The following is a 22,906-nucleotide window of genomic DNA, read 5'->3' as shown; positions in this document are numbered from 1 at the left end:
ATATCAATTACACATAAACAACAAATACTTTGGTATGAGTATGTCTCATGCAGTGTTTAGGACATATAATACTTATACTAAAAATTGTACATTGTTGAAATTCATATTTAACTAGGTATCTTATGTTTTATCTGGCAACCCTAAGCTGGGCAGCTTTCCAGAGTGAAGACTGGGAGTTCGTCCATGAACTGATATCAAAATGAATTTTGGTTCACTTGAAAATATCTTTGCCCTTTGGAGCAGAATTGCAGTGGTGTGTGAATTGTTTAAAATGATAAATCTCTATAGCACTACCCAAGAATTATGCCACGTTCACAAATTCTGTATCGATAATGGGGATATTCATCTCAGTTTATTTTTAGAGAGATCTTGTACTTAACTCACTAGTCGGGGATGTTTTATTTCTTTATGTCACCTAATATTAACTATTGCTAAATTTCACTTTAATAAAAAAGTAGATACAAAGACTCATTTTACTTAGCAAGACTGCAAATAAAACTAAGACATAAATTCACATGGGACTGTTAGTATTGTCCAAAACAATTCCTCCAGCTATCAACCCACGGCAATCAATCCAGCAGTATCATTTATAGAATGATTACTAAAACAAGAATCATTTCTCAGTTACAAATGGGGTCATTAAGCCCTTGGGGCCTTTGAAAGTAGAAGTAGTTTGACTACCTAATCATCAGTCTACACAAAGGCAGAAATAGAAAGGAATAGAAATACAAACACAAAATGATTGGTTATTACCTCTTTTATAAGGAAACAAGAAAAAAAAACAGTGGCTAGAAACAACAAAAAAGCAGTGGCTAGAACCCTACTGAATAGAGCTTAAAGAAGTACTGGTTACATTCACAGACACAGTAGCCACTAGCCAAGATATAGTTTATCTCCATCAAACTTAAATAGATAAAGTCAGTAAGTATGACCATCTTACTTTCACTATTTACTCTTTAAATAGTAAAGATATTATCGGTTTTGAAAGATACATAGAACCATAGGAACAGTGAATCATCATTTATAAAACAGCTCCTTTTCCTGAATCAATATATTGTTAAAATTCTTTCAGTAACCCTCCCTTTTTATATGATCACAGATCCCTCCACATCTATTTTATTTTAGTTATATAAAAATTATTAATAAACTTTGGTTTCCTTGCAAACATTCGGTCCTTATATTTTAAAAAGTGATTAAAAACAGTACTGAATATGAATCACTTCTGCAAAGTTTAATGAGTGAGAAACATTCAACCAAGGTGATTTTCCCTTGGAAAATCCTACAAAAACTGAATTTTATAAACAGTTACTTATTTTGATAGACGTTCCATTTATAAATAGCAGCCATTACTTCACTGTCTACAAAATTGCAGGCTGTCACATTTTACATGTTTAGAATTCAAATGTTTTAAGATTAGATTTTCTAGTAAGAGTTAAAATAAAAACAAAGTTACACAGACAGATGGGTTAGTTGTCCTATGCAAATAAAGCAGCTGATTTCCATGATTTTGCTATTTTGACAGATAAGAGACAACCATTGGATTGACACTAATGTGTAGGATAACATATTTTTTGTTTAAAGAGGAAATGATAGAAACTTGGGGCGGGGCAGCTGCAGCAGGACTTGACTCCATTAAGGCTCTTCTGTGGTCATGGGACAAGCTATCGCAGGATGTTAGTACCGGAGAGGCCCTCAAGTTAAGACCTGAGCAAAGTGTGCTATTCAGAGAAGCTGAGCTATCCCTGCTCCCGGTTCTACTGTGGTGAACTGGTGTTTTCTGAGGTCTAGGCAACAAGAGCTCAGAGTAGAAGGAGTAGACATTTTTGGGAAGTGGGATGCTGGGCATGTCGTGTTGCTCTAACAAGTGATTAACAGCATGGAAATGGGAGGAAGACGAATGTATTTTAAATGGATACTCCCTATGCTAGTCTTGGGAAATGACCACCTTCTTTTCTTGAGACGGAGGCTCGCTGTCGCCCAAGCTAGAGTGCAGTGGCATGATCTTGGCTCACTGCAACCTCTGCCTCCCGAGTTCAAGCAATTCTCCTGCCTCAGCCTCCCAAGTAGCTGGGATTACAGGTGCCTGACACCATGCCCAGCTAATATTTCTATTTTTCATAGAGATGGGGTTTCACATGTTGGCCAGGGTGGTCTCGAACTCCTAACCTCAGGTGATCCGCCTGCCTTGGCCTCCCAAAGTGCTGGGATTACAGGTGTGAGCCACCGCGCCCAGCCAAGGGAAATGACCACCTTCTGAAAGGACTGTGGAGCACATTAAAATCCATCACTCCCAGGCACATTTTGTTGCCTGCAAAAAGTGTGCCCAGGACCGGAAGTCCCAGGAGTCAGAACAGAGAAGGGCAACTTTCAAGTAAGGGGAGCTAACACTGTATCTTTCTAGGCAGGCTTAATGCTCCCAAAACTCCTGAGCAAGCTGGCCCAAGCTCTGGGACCATTCCTTAAACCAGAAGTCTGGGCATGGGCCCAAAAAGAAGGCAGGGATTGCTGCCAGAAAGGACATTCACAGATTCACCTAGGGAAGAGGGGTACAGGAGTTGGAGGGGGGTTCAGCTCATAACAGGGCTGGAGTCCTAAGCCAGAGGTGGTCATGGAGGGCACCAATATGCTCGCAAGTTAACTCCAGAGAGCTGCCCTCCACTTAATTCTAGATACAACCCGTGGGCTATACAGGTTGGACACCCCCTACCCCTCAATCTCAGGATATAAGAAAAACCTTTTGTTCAAATTTGCTCTCCCCATCCTGAATCTCCCAAGGTGACTCAAAATGTTCTGACCTAGTAATGAAAAAGAAAACCCTTTGAATGGATTTTGGCACAGTCATTCCAACCCGGGGACTTGGGCATGAACTCTGACTTGCCCCACACAGCTGTCTCTGGAGACTGGATGTTCAGCCTGACTTGTGTTGCTGCCTGCAGCCCTGGATTTAAAAACCCAGGCTACTTAGTGAATAGAGTCCTTTTATCACTAAGTCAGACCCACTCCCAGCACAAGCCACAGGCATTAAGACCAGGACATCTCTTGACTGATCGTTCCTCCTCCTCCACACATGGTGTCAGACCTCTTCACTGCAGAATCTCTACAATAACAGAAAGACACTTCATCTCGAGGTGCACACATAACCTGTCAGGCAGGTCCTGCAGTGGCTAAGAGATAACAAGGATCCCACTCCAGCAGCTGTTAAGACACTTGAGTTGTTTGTCCCTGTCTTCTTGATGCTGAGTGGAACCAATGAACAGAATTTTTGATAAGAAAAAAAAAAAAAAACAAATCACAGGATAGGTGAAAAGATGCTGAAACAATTGAGTGGTGGTGATCAAGCTCTGACTCTAGAAATGTAGTCAGAAACCGCCACTCTGAGCCCTAGGGCAAGGAGCAAAGTGTATACAAAATCTTGCAAAACCTAGCACCAGTACTTCCTTATGAGGACTCAAGAAAGCACGCCTCTAAAATAACTCACACACATGCAGACAAGAATGCCAGGAAGGTTGAACGTTCTCTGCAGCTGTTTCTTCACAGCTCTACTGGCAAACTCACAGGCACATATTTGCTCAGTTGCTGAGCCTCACCCACAGACATCTCCCACCTCGGAGGCAGAGGTGAGAACACTGGATGCATTTTCCCAAGTAAGGGAAATCAAATGAGTTGGAAGTAACACTCTACATTTCTCCCTCTCCTTAATGATAGCATCCCTAATTAAGCCAGCCTTAAAGGATAAAATTAGTGTCTAGAGGTCAAAGGTCAAGCCCATGGTTTACAAATCTTATTGGAAGTCATATAAACTGCTTACCTGAAATAAAACCCCCCATCATCAGTCCCCACCCTCCCTTCCCTGGAAAGGAAGTGGATTTAAGTTCATTTCTTCTTTTTCACCACAGTAACTGGAAGACAGTCAGAGAAGGTAGTGGGGGAGGGAGGAACATTCTGATTCATCTTAAAAAATAAAGATCTGCTTAAGTATCATTTGCAGTCGTATCAAGTTTTTTTCAATTCTCCTTAGTGGCCGTCTCCAAGGGCTCATCTTCTAAGCCAAAGCTTAGCTTGTCAACTAGCCCCTCAAACTGCTTGCTCACACTGCCTGCAGAGTCCATGAACATGTTAGGAATGTCTTTGCCAAAGTAAATCTTGCTGTTGGAAGCAATGGCCTTGTACTTCATCAGCTGCAGATATTCAGGGGTTAGCTTCAGCTGTTAAAAAAAAAAAAAAGTATGGAAGACTTAGGTTGAACCACATTAGAGAGGATGGGGGGTGGTGCCCCTTCAATTTTCCTATATTTATGCCCCTACCTACTTTTTGTGGTCTCATTGTCACATTTCTGTAAGAGACAGTCATCTCAGATCTTGGAGCAGAGGTGCAAAAGTTAAACGTTTCCATGTTTAACACAAAATTAAACTAAAGTTCTGTCAAGGCATGTCCAAGGAGAAGGAAAGTACCTGGACCACACAGCACAGGCGTCCTCAGTTCTGCCCATGAAGGGCCTTGGGTGGTGGCAGGCACTCAACACTGGAAACTCTCCCGCAATACAGACCCAGACCCAAAGACTCCTTTTTATCAGGCTGTGCGGGGTCTTTACCTTATTGGCTTCGGCTATTTTCATAGCAGTGTAGCACTCAGCATCTGCCTTTGCCTTCTCCCGGGCCAGAAATGCAGCATCTGAGGGGGAAGGAGTGCAGTGGACTTGGTGAAGTGCTAAAACTGAGTTCTTTGCGGGAAGTGCAGAGGCTATGGGAAGACTCTGTTCTGGTCCCTGGAACTTCGTCCCGATTGCCTCTGTGACTTGGGGGAGACTGCTTTTTCCTCTGTGTTTTACGTGCATTTTCCCCTATTGTACAAGTTGCTGTAAGGATCACCTAAGATGAAAAAGTGTTTTGAAAGCATCTCCCTATGACAAGGACAGCAAGTCTGTGGCTATGGCCCAAACATACATGTTGACAGCACTACGGAAGAAAGCAGTGTTAGCCAGAAGCGCTTCCTGTCTTACTTCTTTTGGAGATCCATGTCTGTGAAGCACAGCAGTGGGACCCTGCCTCAAGCTCTAGGCCAGAGCTCTCCACTCCTCCCTCTTGTGCTACACAGCAAAAGCAGGAAAGCTCAAAGGTGGCTCTAAGTACGGCCAGAGGTCGATCCACCCTAAAACTGAATGCCATGAACATAACACAGTTCAGTCCCTCTCCAACTTCAATTCCCTTTTATTTCCATCAATCATTTCAAAAAGGTCCTAATTAACAGTGATTAAGCTGGTGTGATTCTGAGAGAGAATTACATGCCATGGTCAAGACCAACACGTGTTTGGATTAAGACCTATTTAATTCCTCTGTGCAAGCCATATTCTTCCCTAATCAGCTCTGAGACTAGCTTTCTGTCAAGCTGATAGAAAATTTTTGATATTTACCTCCTTGTCTTGGGAACGGGCCAGCCTCATGTGAGTAATATATGTAGCAACATGCCTTGGAGAAAGGTCAGTCTGTGGGTGGGTTTTCACTGAGTGCCCGCAGTGTGACCCCGTGTGGAAGGAACCTGCAGTCCATGGCTGCTGTGGGGCCCCCTCAGTGGGCCTGAGCACTTGATGACATGTATTTGTGAGAAATAAAAACGTGTTGCTTTGCTAAGAGCTCCCTAATGAGGAGCCACTGATCTGTGAAATCCTAACTGGCTCTTCTATGGGCCCCTGCAAAGCCTGACAGGCCCAATAATGAGTATAATTAGACATAACACTTTGTAGCCTGAAGCTGGGCCTTGAGGTCCCAGTTGTGCCTTGGAATTTGCTTGAAATAAGCCACCCCAAGAAGAGGTGGGCAGTGGGAAGGAGGTGCAGGCTTAGGAGCAGGAACAGAAGGTGAATGATATTCAGAAAAGCCAGCAAAGAAAACCTTTCTCTCCAGCTCCTGTCTGACAGGTGCTGAAAATCTGTCTTCTTCAAACCTGGCTTAATATCTGCATAGACCTGGAGAACAGACTTTGAGCCCAAAACCGTGGCGCTGACCAACTTTGGAGCAGAAGTATCTAAGGCAAGGGGGAGAGCCAACTGCTGAGAGTACGCTCCCACCGCTCCAAGGCCCTGCTAGCCTGGGTACTCCAAGACAGCAGGGTCTACGGGACTTCCTTTTTCTCATGCCTAACAAAATCCTGGGCACATACTGGCACTTCAGCCACATTTGCTGAATGAACAAATGCTCTCTGAAGTAGAAAACAGATGCTAGCCTGGCCACAATCGCCTCAAAACTCAAGTCTCCACATGGAGAAATGCTGCTGTTGCACAGAGATCATGACATCCTTCAGCGCAGTTAAAGGGCAAAGACAATGGCTCCCCGACCCACTGGCCACAGGGCGGGGTCTGAGGAGGACTCAGGCATGACTGCCCCTTCTGCTTACCTTCAATTTCTGAAATCTTCTTCTCAGTCTCCTTCTCCATCACCTTCTGCCCGTAGGTGATCTCAGCCACCTGGGCCACTTTTTCTGCCTCTGAATAAATGATAGTGAGGATTACCATTCTGGCATTTCAGAGTTTGACTAATTTCACCTTTCACCCGAGCTGAGTGTCCTGGTGGGCCAGCTTGGCTGGAGAGCCCCCAGAGGGCAGCTGTGGGGACACACAAGGGCAGAGTGGGATATGCCAGTGAGCACAGTCCCCTTCCATCAGTGTGAGACGGTAACCGAGGAGAGCTGGGCCCAACATAGGAAGCATGAGCCCTAACTTCACAAGGGAACTTCTCCCAAAGGAATATTCTGTAAGACTGAAGTATTCTAGTAGGGTTCTACCTGGCCCTTCACTGTAGACGGGTCAGGTTGGTTGTTGATAATACAGTGCAGTGACTTAGAACATAGCTTCTAGAGTCAGTGTCCTTGGTTTGAACCCCAGTTCCACCCCTTACTTGCCATATGCCCTTGGGCATGGTATTTTACCCCTCTGTGCTTTGGGGTTCGATAAAATGAGGTTAAGGATAATACAGTACCTACCTCAAACAGTGGTTGTGAGGGTTGACTTAACCCACATATTAAGTGGTTAGAAAAGTATGTGGCTCACAGTAAGTGCTTAATTGTTAGCCATTATTATTAAGAATTAACAGGCTGGGCACGGTGGCTCACGTCTGTAATCCCAGCACTTTGGGAGGCCGAGGTGGGCAGATCATGAGGTCAGGTGTTCGAGGCCAGCTTGGCCAACATGGTGACACCCCATCTCTACTAAAAATACAAAAATTAGCCAGGTATGCTGGCACCCGCTGTAATCCCAGCTACTCAGGAGGCTGAGACAGGAGAATCACTTGAACCTGAGAGGCGGAGGCTGCAGTAAGCTGAGATCGTGCCACTGCATTCTAGCCTGGGCGACAGAGCAAGACTCCATCTCAAAAGAAAAAAAAAAAAAGAATTAACAGGTGGGGCTTCTTTCATTTAAGAGGTAAGTGGAAACTCAAAAAACTCATTACCCTTGGCCATGATCTGACAATTTCAACTTTGCTTCTGGGAGTCCACCTGCCACACCTGCGCTGTGGAAGTGGTTTGGAGGACCATTGGGTCTCACCAGGCCTCAGCTTCCTTGCATTTTCCCACCACCCCCAGCCCTTCTGCCTGGAAAGGGGGATCACAGAACCACATTCAGACCAATGAGCGCCTTTTTCCGTTCTGTCTCTGCTTCCTTTTCCACCACCTTCTGTTTCTGGGCTGCAATGAGAAGCTTTGTCTTCTCGCTTTCCCTGAAGAGAAGAAAAAGCCATGAGGCAGCTATGGAAAACTCAGGAGCTTCACTATCCCCATGAAAGTCAAATTCTTCTGCTGAAGAGAGGCAAACTCCCATTTCCTACTCCTCCTGGAAGGCTGTTCCATGGCCCAGGTAAAAGCTGATCTGTTGTCGACAGTAACATAGCTCTTCTCCTCCCAAATAACTCATTTGTGGGAAATAAAACATAATTTAGTAAAATACACCTGCCTGTCCACTTACTGGTCTCTTGCTCCTGTCTCCACCTTGGGCATGAGTCACTGAACACAAACAAGGCCTCCTGGCCCTTTTCAAAACATTGCTGCTTTACAGGGATCATCCTGGGGTTCTCAATCACAGGCAGGGAGCCCCAGTGGTGGCCCTGACTCGCCTGCCCAATCTTACAGTGCAGTGGGCTGTGGCAAATCCTCCAGCAAGCGGATAACTGAGAAGCCTGGCAGCTTCGGTTACCTCTGGGATGGGATGAGGTGGGAGGTGGGAGGCACTGGTGGTCACAGCCCAGGCGGAGGGTATACTCACATCAACTCGTAGTTTCTGCGGATTGCCTCTGGTATGTTGGGCTTTGTTACCCGCACAGCCTGGAGAGAGATTAAAACAGCAGCTGATGGGAAAGTGAGGGTAGTGAGGGACACACGCAGCTCCCACTGGGCCTTGATCTTCCTGAATAAAATGGACATCCCTTGGGAGAAGGGAAGCAGTGTCAGAGAGAGAGGGGCTGCTCCCATGCAGCAACGCTTACTTGAATGACCAGCCCAGGGGCCATGGAGGTCAGGTCCTGTTGCAAAGCCAGTTTGAGATTTTCATCAATCTGATCTGGAATAAAGAAAAAATGGAGAAAAAGGAGTTGTTACACTTTCTAGATGAGGGAGGGCAGGATGAGGGTAAAGTGCAAGCTCAATCACCAGCTCAAGAATGTACCTTCCCAAGGGAATGTGCTTATCAAAGCCCACAAATCTAAAGATCCCCTGCCCAACTTCTGAAGCAGCCTGCGCAGGCAGCCCTCTAAATGGTGAACGCAAGGGCATTTTCTTTCTGTGCCTCAAGATAAAACTCAACCTTTGTTCTGAAAATACTAACCATGCCCTACAGGGGGTGAGAGCTTAAAAAGAAAAAAAAGGAAGAACAAACAATTCTAGTACATTTCTTGCGCGAGGCAGCAGCCTTTCCCTAGACAATAGCAGCAAAAGAGAAGGAAGGTTCACAGTTTCCACGGAGAAAGAAGGTGGAATGGCTATTTAGGTTTTGTGGAAAGAGCTGAGCACATTAAATCTAGTAATTTTAGAAGTTTCTAAAAGAAAAACAGACTTTGACGTCAAGGAGAGCCCCAAGGAAGACTGTTTCTATTAGGAACTCCATCAAACAACACAAAAGGAAAATTAAAATTTACAGTTCTGGAAGCGAGCCCCAGGCTTTTGATGTGCTGTTTGCTTTGGTCCTGATTTCTTTGTCTGGAATCCACATGAGTTGTTTCACAGACAAATGTAGAAACAGCTGTAACTGACTCTCCCCCTCGCCTTCCTTTCCAGCTGCAATCTCAGAACAGCAGCACCAAAGCTGCCTTCTCTGGCCTGGGCTTCTCAGGTTTTAGAATCCTCTTCCTTGCCTTTTGCCCATGAGATCCTCGATAAGATCCCGGAGGGGCTTAGAGAAAAAGACCGAGTGAAATCAGGCTGGGACTTGTACACTGCATCTCTCCTTTGCTGTCAGCTGCCATCTGCTTTAAGTGGTCCTTTCGTGGTCACCTGCGCTCGAATAAGAGCCTCTGAGGAAGAGAAAGTCTCCGTCCTTTACGATGCCAAAACGGAGGCCCATGGAAGCTGGCTAGTAGCAAAAATAACAAGCTTGTTTAACCGGTGGGCCTTGATTATTAGGATTTTAAGACAGTACTATCAGTAAACAAGGGACGGTAACGTTTCTACATACAGGATGTGCTCTCACAAGCCTCTGAGCACCGAAGGAGAAATGCCATCAAGTCGGCACCTCACACCTGCTAGAGGTCAACCAACTTAACAACTAGAACTAAATATTACATTTCATATTTTAAGTAGAATACCAACCAAACTTTAAATGGCCCGTGTCCTCCATAAGTTAATAACGTCATTCATCAGACCAAATTATATCTCAGTCAAGGTGGAAACCTGTGGCCCTGGGCTAGTAGCTTAGCGGAAAAATGTGAAAGAAATACTTTTCAAGTTGTTTTAGTAATATTGATGTTTATATGTTATGGAAATGTTGATAAATGCCATTTAAATCGTATTACTAAGGTAGCCGCAGGGAAAAGGCGCAAGGCGCGCTCGTGACGTCATTTCGGCGCGACCCTCTTCTTGGCGTAGAGTTTTTAGGTTGCTCCTGGAAACCATGCCGAAAGTAGTGTCTCGGTCAGTAGTCTGCTCTGACACTCGGGACCGGGAGGAATATGACGACGGTGAGAAGCCCCTCCATGTGTACTACTGTTTGTGCGGCCAGGTGGTCCTAGTGCTGGACTGTCAGTTAGAGAAATTGCCCATGAGGCCCCGGGACCGGTCCCGTGTAATTGATGCCGCCAAACATGCCCATAAGTTTTGTAACACAGAAGACGAAGAGACTATGTATCTGCGGAGACCTGAAGGCATTGAACTACAGTACAGAAAGAAATGTGCAAAGTGTGGACTGCTGCTCTTCTACCAATCCCAGCCGAAGAATGCTCCCGTTACCTTCATTGTGGATGGAGCAGTAGTCAAGTTTGGCCAGGGCTTTGGGAAAACGAACATATATACTCAGAAACAAGAGCCTCCTAAAAAGGTGATGATGACCAAACGGACCAAAGACATGGGCAAGTTCAGTTCTGTCACTGTGTCTACCATTGATGAAGAGGAAGAGGAGATTGAGGCTAGGGAAGTTGCTGACTCGTATGCACAGAACGCCAAAGTGATTGAAAAACAGCTGGAGCGCAAAGGCATGAGCAAGAGGCGACTGCAAGAGCTGGCTGAATGGGAAGCCAAGAAAGTGAAAATGAAGGGGACCTTGATTGACAACCAGTTCAAATAACCAGGCTTTTTTCTGAGCCCTAGACTGGAGGCAAACATGTAGATCAGGAGACAAAGTAATTTCTTGATCACATAGACTGGTTCCTATTTATGTCCTAGCAGAAGGCTTTATGTTGTTTCCTACTGATTCTCCTACATGCAGTGAGGCCTTTAACTGAGTCCATTTGACCTGCTTTCTAGGAGATGGATTCTTCTCTAATTTTTTCTGTATTTAGGTTTTCTTTACTATTTTTTGTCCATTTGATGCAAACTTCTTCAGCTATGTAGAAACTTTATGAATAGATCAGTGCTTGAGAGTCTCCGGTTTCTAAAGTGGCTGGTTTTATTCTTCAAAGTTAATAACATGTTTCAAGATTTTTGGACAAAATATTATGGTGTGTCATAGAGAAAAGCAGCGTGAATTATATTTAGGTATAGCAAGTCAGATCCTTTGAAGTGACTCTGTCTCTGTTCTTAGAAGGGTTCTTGGAATTGGCTGTGGTTTGAATCTTTCTACTGTCAGAGGAGACCGATTAAAAGCCAGAATCTGCATAAAGCTTTCTTTACTTAACACACTGAAGCTATAGGTGAGCCATCCCATGTCAGACTTTATATTCAAAGAAGGAAAAGCCAAATTGCAGTGAGGGGGTAGGACAGATCCCAATGAAAATGGGGTCTGAATAAGTAACCCAAGAGAGCTGCCCTCTAGTCGGGCAGCTAGTATTGCTTCCTTGCATGGATACATGGGAGGGAGACATATAGATTAATAAATGATAGTGAGATAAACAAAATGATCTGTTGTGTATCTTTTACTTTACGTTTGCTATTTGCAGAGGAGTGTTGTATACATCGGTATTATTTTATGTCACACTGCTTCAGTGATACCTATATCCATGTGTTTGTATCCATGTTTCTATCCATTCAACTGTATTACAAGGTGTTGGGACAGGAAAAAAAGTTGTGTTACTAAGTACACACAAAGAGGTTCTTCAGGTAAACTTCAAAGTATTAGATAATACTTTAACAACATGGGCAAAGAGGATGCAGCAGAGTAAGAAGTGATGAAAATTATGCAGCTTCATGTTTAAAGTCTGGGTTATGAGAGTCCTGGGAGAAGGAAAGTATAGAAGAACCTTCTGAGTTGAAGGGCCAGGACTAGAGACATGAGCTTCTCCTTTATGGATATGACAGATTCTAAGCCAAGTAGTGCTTGCTAGCAAGACTGAGATGTAAAAATAAAAAAGTTTCAAAGCAAATATATTTCCCCAGCTCCTCCATACAAGCAGCTGTACTTCACTAAACTACCAAGTTTAGCTGTAAGAAAGTAATAAGTTTTCTAATGAAAAACAACTTTGTATTTTAATTTCCTCTTCAGGGACATTAGGGATCCTTTGTCTTTTTTCAGTGCTTTGAAATGTTCATGTAATGTCACAAGTCCTAAGACAATGGCTACAGAAAATTAATATTTTATAAAATTCTATTAGTTTGAGGTTAAAAAGAAAAATCAGTGGCAAATTTACCAACTTTTTCTTAAAAGCACAGTGAATCCAAAACCGATAAAAAGACTACAAACCCTATAAAATGAATTTAGATTCATTTTCTACTGCAGAAACATTAAAAGTAATTTGGATGATTTCCTAAATCTTAAATGGTGCAAAAAGCAATTTGCTTAATTATGATTGCTGGCAATGTGGATGAGACCTCCTGTCTGCTATGAAAAATGTTCTTGCTCAGGGTCCCTTTTATGAAGATTCCTGGGAAAAATCATTTTCCAGTCCTAGTGTCAAGAACAGTTATACTATTGGTTAAAAATTCATTTACTTTTGGCATTGGCTATTAGAGAATTTCTGGCAGCGAGTTTAAACAGAATACTTGACTGCAAACAAGTTATAACAGTTACCCAACTGTGTCCTTCCTTTGCTGCTAAGTCAGGTTGCCTTTACTTTGAAAAAGGTAAAAAGGACAAAACATATCTACTTAGGCATGTGGAATCTTTTTGTTTAAAGTGTTTTTCTATTCGTTGCTACAGGTACAGAGTAAAAAAAAAAAATAATCACAAAGGTTCTGAGAACTGGAAGGAGCTATGGTTCTCATTTCACTTCTAGAATTAACTACGAATCATGTCTTTTTCATCACCCATTCCTGGGGGCCCTCCGTTCAGTGTGGCATGGTGAGAAGAATGCTGAAGTAAGAGCCAGGAGAGGAAGGCTCCTGTTTCAGCCCCACTACTAACTGGCACCTGGCTCTGCGACTTTCTTGCTTTGGGTCACGGTACCCTCATCTTAAAATGAGGATGCTGATCTAGACAATCTCTGCGGTTCTTCTAGAATGGACCTTGTCTTCATTATAGAATGATAGTTTAGGGACAGTGGGAACACATTTCCACTCCAGCCTCTGATTGAGGCGAGAAGTGAATACTCTACTCCACTGTGATCCCTGTGCCCAAAGCTCCAGCCCTCTAAGGATCTTGTTGCATTGCCATCAGCATTCTCCAGGAACTCCTTTGTGACCAGCTCCTGAGCACAAGATTCTTTAACATTTCCTGTCCATAAGTGACCATCACACCCTGCAGGCAGCCAGGCATTAGGCAGTGGAGAGATGCGGGGTTCCAGGAACCCTGCTTAAGCATGGCATGCTCAGGAGAGAGTTTCTTACCAAACAGCTCAATGTAGACCTCTTGAAGCGTGTGCACACTGCAGAACTGGTTCAGTTCGTGGTGGATCTTGTTGAAGATGAGGGCCTTGTCATAGTCGGCAGTATAGTTCTTCACTATATCATACACTGAGAGGGAAGGAGAGGGCTTGACATAAGAAAAGGCAAGACTCAAAATGCCCTCAGACACAGCAGCTCTGCTTTTCCAAAGTGCTACAACAGACACAGGAGTGGCATGCTGGGGAAAGTGAGCTGGTGGTGGGAATAAACTGTTAAGATGTACCTGCATTCGGGACCAGGAAGTTCACCACTTCAATTCTGTCAAAGTAGATCATTACACCACCACTATTGGAAGGAGAATGGACAAGAAGTCACTGGGAAGCCTTAGAATATGGTGCAGTCCCCCAGGGCGATGGCGTAAGATATGGGGCTTGGCAGAAAAGGAGTAGAAGAGTTCATGGGAAGTTGGAAGGCAGCTTGGATCTCCAAGTGGGAGGTTCTGCAGGGCTCATGGCAACAACATACTCTCCTGAGAAATCACACTGCCTAGGAACATCTCTACAAAGACACAAGTGAGACTTTTGGGGACCAGTACGAAAGAGTAACTCATATCTTTGGAATCAGCAATGCCTTTTGATTAATCAGTTGCACGGAAAAGACTAAGGAGGGTCAAGGTGAAGTTTTCAGAACTTAGAAGGTTACTGTGGAATGTTATGAGCAATGTTTCTTAAACTGTCTTCACTATTCCTTTAGTGTCACACGCCCTTTGCCCTCAAATATTATAAAAAGATTTCGAACATAGAGAAGCTGAAAGAATAGTACAACTAACATCCATATCCAGACACCTGAATTCAACACTGATAACATTTTACCTTATTTATTGACCTTTTTTTTTCTGAACATTTCAAAGTAAGCTGCAGTTAGGATACTTTACTCCTTTACTTTGGTGAGCACTGTCTAAGAATAATCATTCTCCTACACACTCATGATATCATTCCCAAGCCTAAGAAAATTAGCAATAATTCTGTAATATCACCCAGTCCTTATTTGGATTTCCCCAACAGTTTGTGTTAGGGACTGACCCGTGTATGCCTCGCCCCCAGATTCATATGTTGAATCCCTAACCCCCAATGTGACTGTATTTGGAGATTAGACCTTTAAGAAGGTAATTAAGGTTAAACAGGTCATAAGGGTGGGCTGTGATCCAAAAGGTCTGGTATCCACCAAAGACCTTTTTCTCTCTTCTTGCACACACAGAGGAAAGGCCTTGTGAGGATATGACAAAAAGGTGGTCACCTGCATGCCAGAAAGAGAGGTCTCACCAAAACTACCCCTGCTGTTACCCTGATCTTGGACTTTGGGCCTTCAGAATGGTGAGAAAATATCTATTATTTTAGTCCTTTGGTGTGTAGTCCTCTGTCATGGCAGCCTGAGTGGACTCACACAGTTCTCGTCGTATCTGTTATAGCTGTTAATTTTGAACCAGGTTCTAATCAATGCTCACCCTTGCTTCTGTTTATGTTTCTTTTAAGTCTCTGTCCAGTCCAGCATCCCTCTAAATACAACCACTTTGTGAAGAGATCAGGGCTGTGATCTTGTGGAATGTTCCAATTCCAGATTTGTCAGAGTGTTTCTTTGTGGTATTGTTACTCTATCCCAGTTTAAATTCTCTTTGCTTTCCAGTGGGACCGCTGTAGCAGTGTTCTCTTCGGATCTCTTTGCCCTGGAGGTCTCCCCTACCTTTATGACATTCTCTTTAGTTATGCACAAGTTATCTTCTTGTATCAGGTCATTTATCTGCTAAAAACCTTTGTGCATCCTCACTTCTTTTTTTGTTTTTAACATTAAAATTTTATTTTATTTTCCAGTGTTTAAATTCAGAGGTACGTGTGCAGGATATGCAGGTTTGTTACATAGGTAAACGTGTGCCATGGTGGTTTGCTGCTCAGATCATCCCATCACCTAAGTATTAAGCTCAGCATCTATTAGCTATTCTTTCTGATGTTCTCCCTCTCCCCACCCCCTATCCACTGACAGGCCCCAGTGTGTGTTGTTCCCCTCCATGTGTCCATGTGTTCTCATCATTCAGCTCCCACTTCTAAGTGAGAACATGTGGTGTTTGGTTTTCTGTTCCTGCATTAGTTTGCTGAGGATAATGGCTTCCAGCTCCATCCATGTCCCTGCAAAGGACATGATCTTGTTCCTTTTTATGGCTGCATAGTATTCCATAGTGTATATGTATCACATTTTCTTTATCCTGTCTATCGTTGATGGGCATTTGGGTTGATTCCATGTCTTTGTTATTGTGAATAGTGATCCTCACTTCTTCTTTTTTTTTTTTTTTTTTTTTTAAAGACAGAGTCTCGCTCTGTCGCCAGGCTGGAGTGCAATTGCGTGATCTTGGCTCACTGCAATCTCTGCCTCCCAGGTTCAAGTGATTCCCCTGCCTCAGCCTCCCGAGTAGCTGGGACTACATGTGTGCACCACCACACCCGGCTAAATTTTTGTATTTTAATAGAGACGGGGTTTCACCATGTTGGCCAGGATGGTCTCGATCTCCTGACCTCGTGATCCACCTGCCTCGGCCTCCCAAAGTGCTGGGATTACAGGTGTGAGCCACTGCACCCGGCCGATCCTCACTTCTAATACAGTAAGTGCAAACTCCTTCTTACATACAGCATTCTAGCCCCTCCTGAAACTTCTATGATTTCCTCTACTGCACTCCATCACCTGGTCAAATCAATTTAGGGAGCTATGAAACAGGGAATTAACCAAGAAAGGGTGCCTCCCTTTTCACTGTCTCTTCCTGCAGCCAGCCAGACAGCCTTTTCTCTGACTTATTTGGGCTTAAAAGCTTTATTTTGGGTACCTTACCTAGTCCCACAAGGTACATTCTTCACCTCATCTGTCTGGAGTGTGGTCTGGAAACAGAGGAAACATAAAGTGCTAGAAGATGGGCAGTGACAAAGTAACTTACTTTTCAGAATCCTAAATGCCTTTGTCCTGGGATAACTGTTTGGGTTGAGCATTGTCTTCATTAAACATGATTACCCTACCTAATCCTACTTCCTCACAGGGTTGCTAAGCCAAGCAAAGGCCCCTGCCCCAGCCTCACTATAAGTGAACCACCACATGAACAAGCTGAGTAACAATGGTTTAGTGAACTGGATTGGGCATCTTAAGACTTGTACTTGCTTCTACCTCTTCTATTTATGGTAGGCACCGCTTTATTTTCCAAGACCCCCAGTGGATGCTTGAAACCGGGGAGAGTACCAAACCCTATAACACATACCTATGATAAAGTTTAATTTACAAATTAGGTACAGTAAGTGATCAACAATAATAAAATAGAACAATTATAACAATATACTGTCATAAAAGTTATTTGAAGGTGGTCTCTCTCAAAATATCTTACTGTACTGTAGTCACCTGTTTTCAGACCATGGTTTATTGTGGGTAACTGAGCCTGTGGAAAGTGAAATAGTGGATAAGGGGGAGGGCTTACTTAACCTGTCTCAGACCCTAGCACATGCTCAGCCCATTCTCAGGATTACTACGAGACTCAAATGAGACAATGTACCTGAATGCAGTTTGAAAGCCACAAAGCCCGGTAAACAGCACACGAAACTTACAGGGAAAATGCCTAGCAGGTATCCCAAGACATTCTCCTGGGTCAGTGTAAAGTGTAAAATCTTGTTATTATTCTTAGCTGGACATACTTCAGAGATGGCAAGTCTAACTTAGCCAGGCTTTAGATCTGCCACAACTAACCTCACTCCTAGTTTAGATGTCACTTCCCCTCACTTAGTTTAACTCCTCCCCACTTGCTGCAAAAATTATGTTCATATTTCTGAATGCAAGTAAGAATCAGCAAAATTACTACGTTTTCTTTCCATCTAACATGGTAGCTTGTGATTTAAAACATACACATAAACCCTGACTTTTCTTTCCATATACTCAGAACAGGTTCTTCTCTGGCTTTATCTTGAAGGAATAATTCCCAGCCTCATTATATATATAAAAAATATATATATTATCCTTGTATCATTCTCTAGAATGGCACTTTACTCATCCAATGGCTAAATAATTTCAAATCATGCACTAGTTAACAGCCCAAATTTGCAGTTGTCCAACCATACCACAGAGGCCAATCATACCTGCACAGACTTATATGATGTGATGAAAGGGAGCATGAGATGGAAACCAGGGCCGCTGGTCGAAGTCAGCAGGGCACCGCCTCTGCAGAGGAGGGGGAAGAGAGAGGCAGCTTCAGTTTGGCAAGAAGGCTTTGTTAGATCAATATCATGAGGGTCAACTTTCCCTTCAGCACTATAAACACATAATAGAGAGTGACATGTGCTGGAGCCATGGCCACAGATCCCTTTCTTCCTCTCAGCTAGATCCTAATATTCTAGGAAGCCTGATGGTAAAACATAAAACCATTGTTCATGCTTTTGCAAGGAGAAAAATAGGCACACAGGCTAAATGGAATAAAGACAGCAGAATCCACTAGTGCAGTCCCAGCGCTTTGGGGGGCTGAGGTGAGAGGATTGCATGAGCTCAGGAATTTGAGACCAACCTGTCTCAAATAATGAGACCCCGTCTCTACAAAAAAAGAAAAGGAAAAAAATTAGCTAAGTGTGGTGGTTGTATGCCTACAGTCCCAGCTACTTGGGAGGATGAGATGTAAGAATTGCTTGAGCCTGGGAGGTTGAGGCTGTAGTGAGCCATAATTCTGCCACTGCACTCCAGCTTGGGCAACAAAGTGAGACTCTGTCTAAAAAAAAAAAAAAAAAAAAAAAAAAGACAGCAGAATCCATGGGTATATTTAGATAAGAGGAAGTCTGGCCAGGTGCGGTGGCTCACGCCTGTAATCTTTGGGAGGCTGAGGTGGGTGGATTATGAGGTCAGGAGTTCAAGACCAGCCTGGCCAACATGGTGAAACCCCGTCTCTACTAAAAATACAAAAATTAGCCAGGCATGGTGGCAGGCGCCTGTAATCCCAGCTACTTGGGAGGCTGAGGCAGAGAACTGCTTGAACCCGGGAGGCGGAGGTTGCAGTGAACCGAGATCGCACCACTGCACTCCAGCCTGGGCAACACAGTGAGACTGTGTCTCAAAAAAAAAAAAAAAAAAGATAAGAGGAAGTCTGTTTTACTTTGTCATATCTGTTGGGCTTCTGGCAATCCATTAGGGCAGTTAAGTCCAGTAATATGGTTATCAACTACCTGCACTAATGCTGGAGTCCAATGACATGACCAACCAAAGAATAATTTGAAGTACTTTATAAATAATTGAAATATATGTTTTGGCAATAGAGTTACCTTTCTAATCAAGTTATATGTAAATGATAAAGTTAAAAGCCTCTTTGGGGAACATGTAAGCAGATGATGGGGAGAAAGAATTAAAGGAGACAGGAATTCCAATCAGAGTTTTAGAACTTGCTGTTAGCAATCCAGAAATAAGCATCACAACAGCACATATAAGAAGAGTTCATAAAGACATAAAGCAAAACACTTGGTCATGGAGGTTACTAAAAAGAAGGCAACCCAAGACTTATAAGTGCTTCTTTGCTTTATATTATGCAAAGAATTAAAAAAAAACCAATAAAATAAACAGTGACATAATGGGCTCCTTTATTGTAGGAACCACTATCCTAAGGCTTGCTTTGATTGACATAAGTCAACCTGCAGCCTCTTTCATTTTTCTTGAAATATTATTTTATTTTTAGAGACAGGGTCTTGCTCTGTCACCCAGGCTGGAGTGCAGTGGTGTGATCATAGCTCACTGCAGCCTCAAACTTCTGGGCTCAAGTGATCCACCTCAGCCTCCCAAATAACTGGGATTACAGGCACGTGCCGCCATGCTGGGCTAATTTTTTACTTTTTGTAGAGATGGGCTCTCACTATGTTGCTCAGGCTGGTCTCAATCTCCTGGGCTCAGGTGATCCTCCCACCTAAGCCTCCTGAGTAGCTAGGACTACGTGTGTGTGACACCACAGCCGGCAAATTAAAATTTTATTTTTTGTTTTTTTTTTTAGAGATAGGGTCTCACTATGTGACCCAGGCTGGCTGAAATGTTAATTTTAAAAGAGCATCCCAAATTAGCACAGTAGGCTACCTTCTCAAGTTGCCATCAAGAACTGAGACTCAGCTGGCTTTTGTAAAGGTAACCTAGCAATGTAGAGCTAAGACTGCCAGAGGGATGTAGGAGAAAACAGTATTTTAGGGATGATCAATGAGGAGCACCAGTTTCCTTTAGATTTTGTCTCTAAATCTATATACACATTTATTAATCACCACCCATGGCATCATCTTAGACTACTAAGCGAAGTTCTAAATTTACATATATATATATGTGTGTGTGTGTATTCTCTTTCCCATGGTTACTGACATAAAAAGTTCCATCTGAAAAGGCTCCCCTATTCAAGGAAATATAAACAGAGATGTTCAGCAGAATCTGCTAGGAAAGCAATGACCAGGAAAGGGAGCTATTTAACAGGAAGTTGCCGGCTTCTCCCTGTCTCTGCCTTACCTGTAATATACCCCAATATGTCCCTCTTCTATCTTGTGCACAGCTGAGAAGAGAGATGCACAAAAGAAACTGGAAGCCACAGCCACAACTGCTCCCAACTGAGCCATCAGTGAGCCTTTATCCTAGGGAAAAGACACGGGAAAACGTGTGTGGTCCAACGTGCAGGAGAAAAGCCCACAACAGCGAGAGGACCTCACCAAGCTGAGCTCCCTGCGAGTGACTCATATCCAGCCTGGTGTCGTGTGAACACAAGGCTAGATCTACAACTCGCTTCCTCCTCGTTCTCTGTCAACGTTCGCCTTTCTTTAAGGGTAAAATTAGAGCCCCCACCGCACTGAGGAAGCACTGGCTCCGGATACAGCCGTTGCTCAAGGGAGAACCCGTGCCAGCTGGGTAGGGTTCAGAACACAGCCTTGTCTTCCTGTGAACACGAATGTGCTGTCATTGAACCTTTCATACAAGTAGTAGGGAAGAGAGGCAGCTTTGGCCCAAATTACAGAGGATGCCAAATGACAGGCAGTTGTGGCTATGTAATTCTGGTCAGAGTCTCCCACTTCTAATTGCCTGCAGTTTCAAACGAAACCATTATTTACTCCTTTCAGATGCTGGAGTGGCAGAGCCAGCAGGCGAGCAGAATTTCAAGGTAGGATTCGCTGGCCTCGCATCCACCTTCCCAGTTATTCCTTTGGCCCTAAACAGGACAGGGCTCTGAACAAGCCTGAAGCCACACTCCCCCCCATATACTTTGGCACTTTGCACCTGACAGATCCCCAAGCCCGTGGTCAGAGAAAAAGGCAATGTCCCAAACTGCGAGCCTCTGGGCTCCTGGGTCCAACCGCGTTCCGGCACCAGGACGCGGAGGAGTTGGATCCTGAACGCTGAATGATCTGGAACTATCGTGACTGACTGCAAAGTTCAGCTGTGCGTGCGTGGGCCCGTGAGCGCAGGGCGTGGATTCTGCCTCCCAGGTCTAACGTAACCGGGGCGCGGACATCTGCGAGGCGCTTATTTTACCGTGGCGGCCTCCGGCTACCGATCTGCAGTTGCGTCCTTTCCTGCCAGTGCCCTTCCCTCCCCGAGGTCACTCGCGCCCCTTCCCCGCCCCGTTCCGAGAGAGGGTCAAGCGCCCTGGTCTGGGGCTGCGGCTCCAATAGCCTTCGCTCGGTAGCCCTGCGGCTCGCAAGGAGAGGACGCGACAGAAAAGGGTTTCTGTCTCTCTGCAGGCGCGGGCCGGCTGAGGGAGAGAAGCTGCTGGGACTGAGGTTCCCGAAGGTGACGGGTCAGCCCCGACCCGGAGCGGTAGTTAGGCCCAGCGCGCACACGAAGGGGCGGGGGCCGCGTACCAGGCTGTCCCTGCAGGCGCTCCGTACTCGTCCGAGCCCACGAGCAAGAAAACCGTCACACCCCTCAGCACGCGACTTCCTTCCGGGCCGTCGCTTCGATGACGCCATCAATTCACGCGAGAAGACCACACCCCCGCCCCGCGCTCGCTCTGCGCCCCGCCCCTCTGGCTCCTAGCGGTCAATGGCCGTAGCTGGCCGCCAGGGATCGCCCGCGACTTGGTCGGTGCGGTCCTGGACCTCGGTCTTGGGTATCCGGCCTGGGGCTGGGGATGAGGGCGATGCAGGTGGGAGCGCCCCGAGAGGGGGCGGCAGGACGCGCGTGGCCCGGAGTACTGAGACCCAGGGCGTTCCTTTCCAAGACGTTGACTTTGGGGATTGCTCCGGATTTCCCTCCGCATTAGGCCGAACCTGGTTCGTTTTGGTTTTTTTTCAGAGATAAGGTCTCGCTCTTTTACCCAGGCTGGAGTGCAGTGGCACGATCATAGCTCACTACAGCCTCGAATTCCTGGGCTTAATTGATCCTCCCACCTCACCCTCCTGAGTAGCTGGGACCACAGGCGCACGCCGCGACACTTGACAATTTTATTTTTAGTAAAGACAGGGTCTCGGTATGTCTGGTCTCAAACTCTGGCTTCAAGCAATCCTCCTGCCTCGGCCTCCCAAACTATTGGGATTACAGGCGTGAGCCACCACGCACGGCCTTTTTTTTTTTTTTTTTTCGCCTTGATAAGGTACTAGTGAGTTGCAACTGTTTGCTTTCCTACAGCACAGCTGAAATTAAACAGTCTTTTCAGTGTACAGATTAGCATCATTACCTCACTAATCAAAAATCCCTACCTTGAATTGTTCTTTATATTTTTCTGGGAGCTTTGGCCCTTGCGATCCTGCAACACCACAAAGTATATTAACAAGGAATTATTATTCTAATTTTAATGAACGGAATCTAAGAAGTTCAGCGAGGTTCAAGGGTAAAAGCCAAGGAAAGTTCCCTTGGTGTTTCCTTAGTATCTTGAGTTTACTGCTTTTTAAACTCCTGCCACAGTGCACAGGGGCTAGTGCATTTCGTCTTTCTAGATAAACTGTACGTTACCGGGAGAGCAGAGACCGATTTTCCTTCCGCACCCCCGGGGCTTGGGTGCCCAGTAAATACAGACTGAAGGCAACGTGGGACCAGGCCCGGAATCCAGACTTTTTGTCTCTTAGTCTAAGGGCCTCACGTTGTCCTCAACCTGTCCTATTCACCAGCATCACATTGGGGCATTTCTAATTCAGCCACTGAAGTTATTAATATTTTGTTTGCAGGAGAGAAAGAGTCCACTTAATTATAGCCTTCAGTAGAAGAAAAACTTTTACACTGGGAAGATGGCAAGCTGGTGGTGTTAGACAGATTTAAGACTCAGGAAAAGGAAAGTGTGGTTTTTTCCAGGCATGCCTGCTTGGGATTGGCCCGTTTGCCTTTCCTGGGTTTGATCTGGGTGTTGGGATGTTTCAGCATTACATGGTGAAGCCCATACGAGGGTTACACGGTGCTGCCTGGGAGCTCTGTGCTCATCTCCATAAATGAAGGCCTTTCATCTCCCTACTCTGTCCCTGCATCCCCCACCCCAAACAGACACAGCTGGCCAATCTCTTGATCAATC

The 22,906-nt window shown here is 44.8% G+C and overlaps 2 protein-coding genes across 4 annotated transcripts; one reads left to right on the top strand and one right to left on the bottom strand.

Annotated features, from left to right (window-relative positions):
• Positions 1–742: 742 nt before the first annotated feature.
• On the bottom strand, positions 743–21,515 carry ERLIN2 (ER lipid raft associated 2). 3 transcript variants are annotated; one of them, XM_055295955.2, is made up of 12 exons: positions 21,267–21,515; positions 19,924–20,045; positions 17,547–17,628; positions 16,264–16,310; positions 13,673–13,734; positions 13,393–13,518; positions 8,472–8,545; positions 8,252–8,310; positions 7,618–7,709; positions 6,391–6,480; positions 4,592–4,671; positions 743–4,205 (listed from the first exon to the last, which is right to left on the bottom strand). In XM_055295955.2, exons 1-12 carry the CDS (start codon positions 21,372–21,374, stop codon positions 4,005–4,007), a joined length of 1,143 nt encoding a protein of 380 aa, XP_055151930.1. In that variant the 5' UTR covers positions 21,375–21,515; the 3' UTR covers positions 743–4,004. The 3 variants fall into 3 exon arrangements, with proteins under 3 accessions (XP_055151930.1, XP_055151933.1, XP_055151935.1); XM_055295958.2 differs by lacking the exon at positions 21,267–21,515 and adding an exon at positions 20,938–21,250; XM_055295960.2 differs by lacking the exons at positions 743–4,205; positions 4,592–4,671; positions 6,391–6,480; ... (1 more) ...; positions 8,252–8,310; positions 8,472–8,545 and adding an exon at positions 11,531–12,514 and having other exon boundaries at positions 21,267–21,436.
• Positions 10,043–11,528, top strand: LOC129491511 (STING ER exit protein-like). The gene has a single exon (XM_055295968.2). It carries the CDS (start codon positions 10,091–10,093, stop codon positions 10,757–10,759), a length of 669 nt encoding a protein of 222 aa, XP_055151943.1. The 5' UTR covers positions 10,043–10,090; the 3' UTR covers positions 10,760–11,528.
• Positions 21,516–22,906: the final 1,391 nt, after the last annotated feature.

This window comes from Symphalangus syndactylus, chromosome 10, assembly GCF_028878055.3.
Source record: "Symphalangus syndactylus isolate Jambi chromosome 10, NHGRI_mSymSyn1-v2.1_pri, whole genome shotgun sequence".
In the NCBI taxonomy this organism is placed as follows: Eukaryota; Metazoa; Chordata; class Mammalia; order Primates; family Hylobatidae; genus Symphalangus; species Symphalangus syndactylus.
Note: the sequence above shows the minus strand (reverse complement) of the source record. Positions and strands in the feature narration are given on the sequence as shown.

Bases quoted from the DNA above. Each gene is read 5' to 3' on its own strand.
- LOC129491511 (XM_055295968.2), top strand. From the start codon at position 10,091: ATGCCGAAAGTAGTGTCTCGGTCAGTAGTCTGCTCTGACACTCGGGAC.
- ERLIN2 (XM_055295955.2), bottom strand. From the start codon at position 21,374: ATGGCGTCATCGAAGCGACGGCCCGGAAGGAAGTCGCGTGCTGAGGGG. The intron at 17,629-19,923 runs GTAAGGCAGAGA...CCTCCTCTGCAG, and splicing joins CATATTGGGGTATATTACAG to AGGCGGTGCCCTGCTGACTT. The intron at 16,311-17,546 runs GTATGATTGGCC...CTCTGTTTCCAG, and splicing joins CATCATATAAGTCTGTGCAG to ACCACACTCCAGACAGATGA.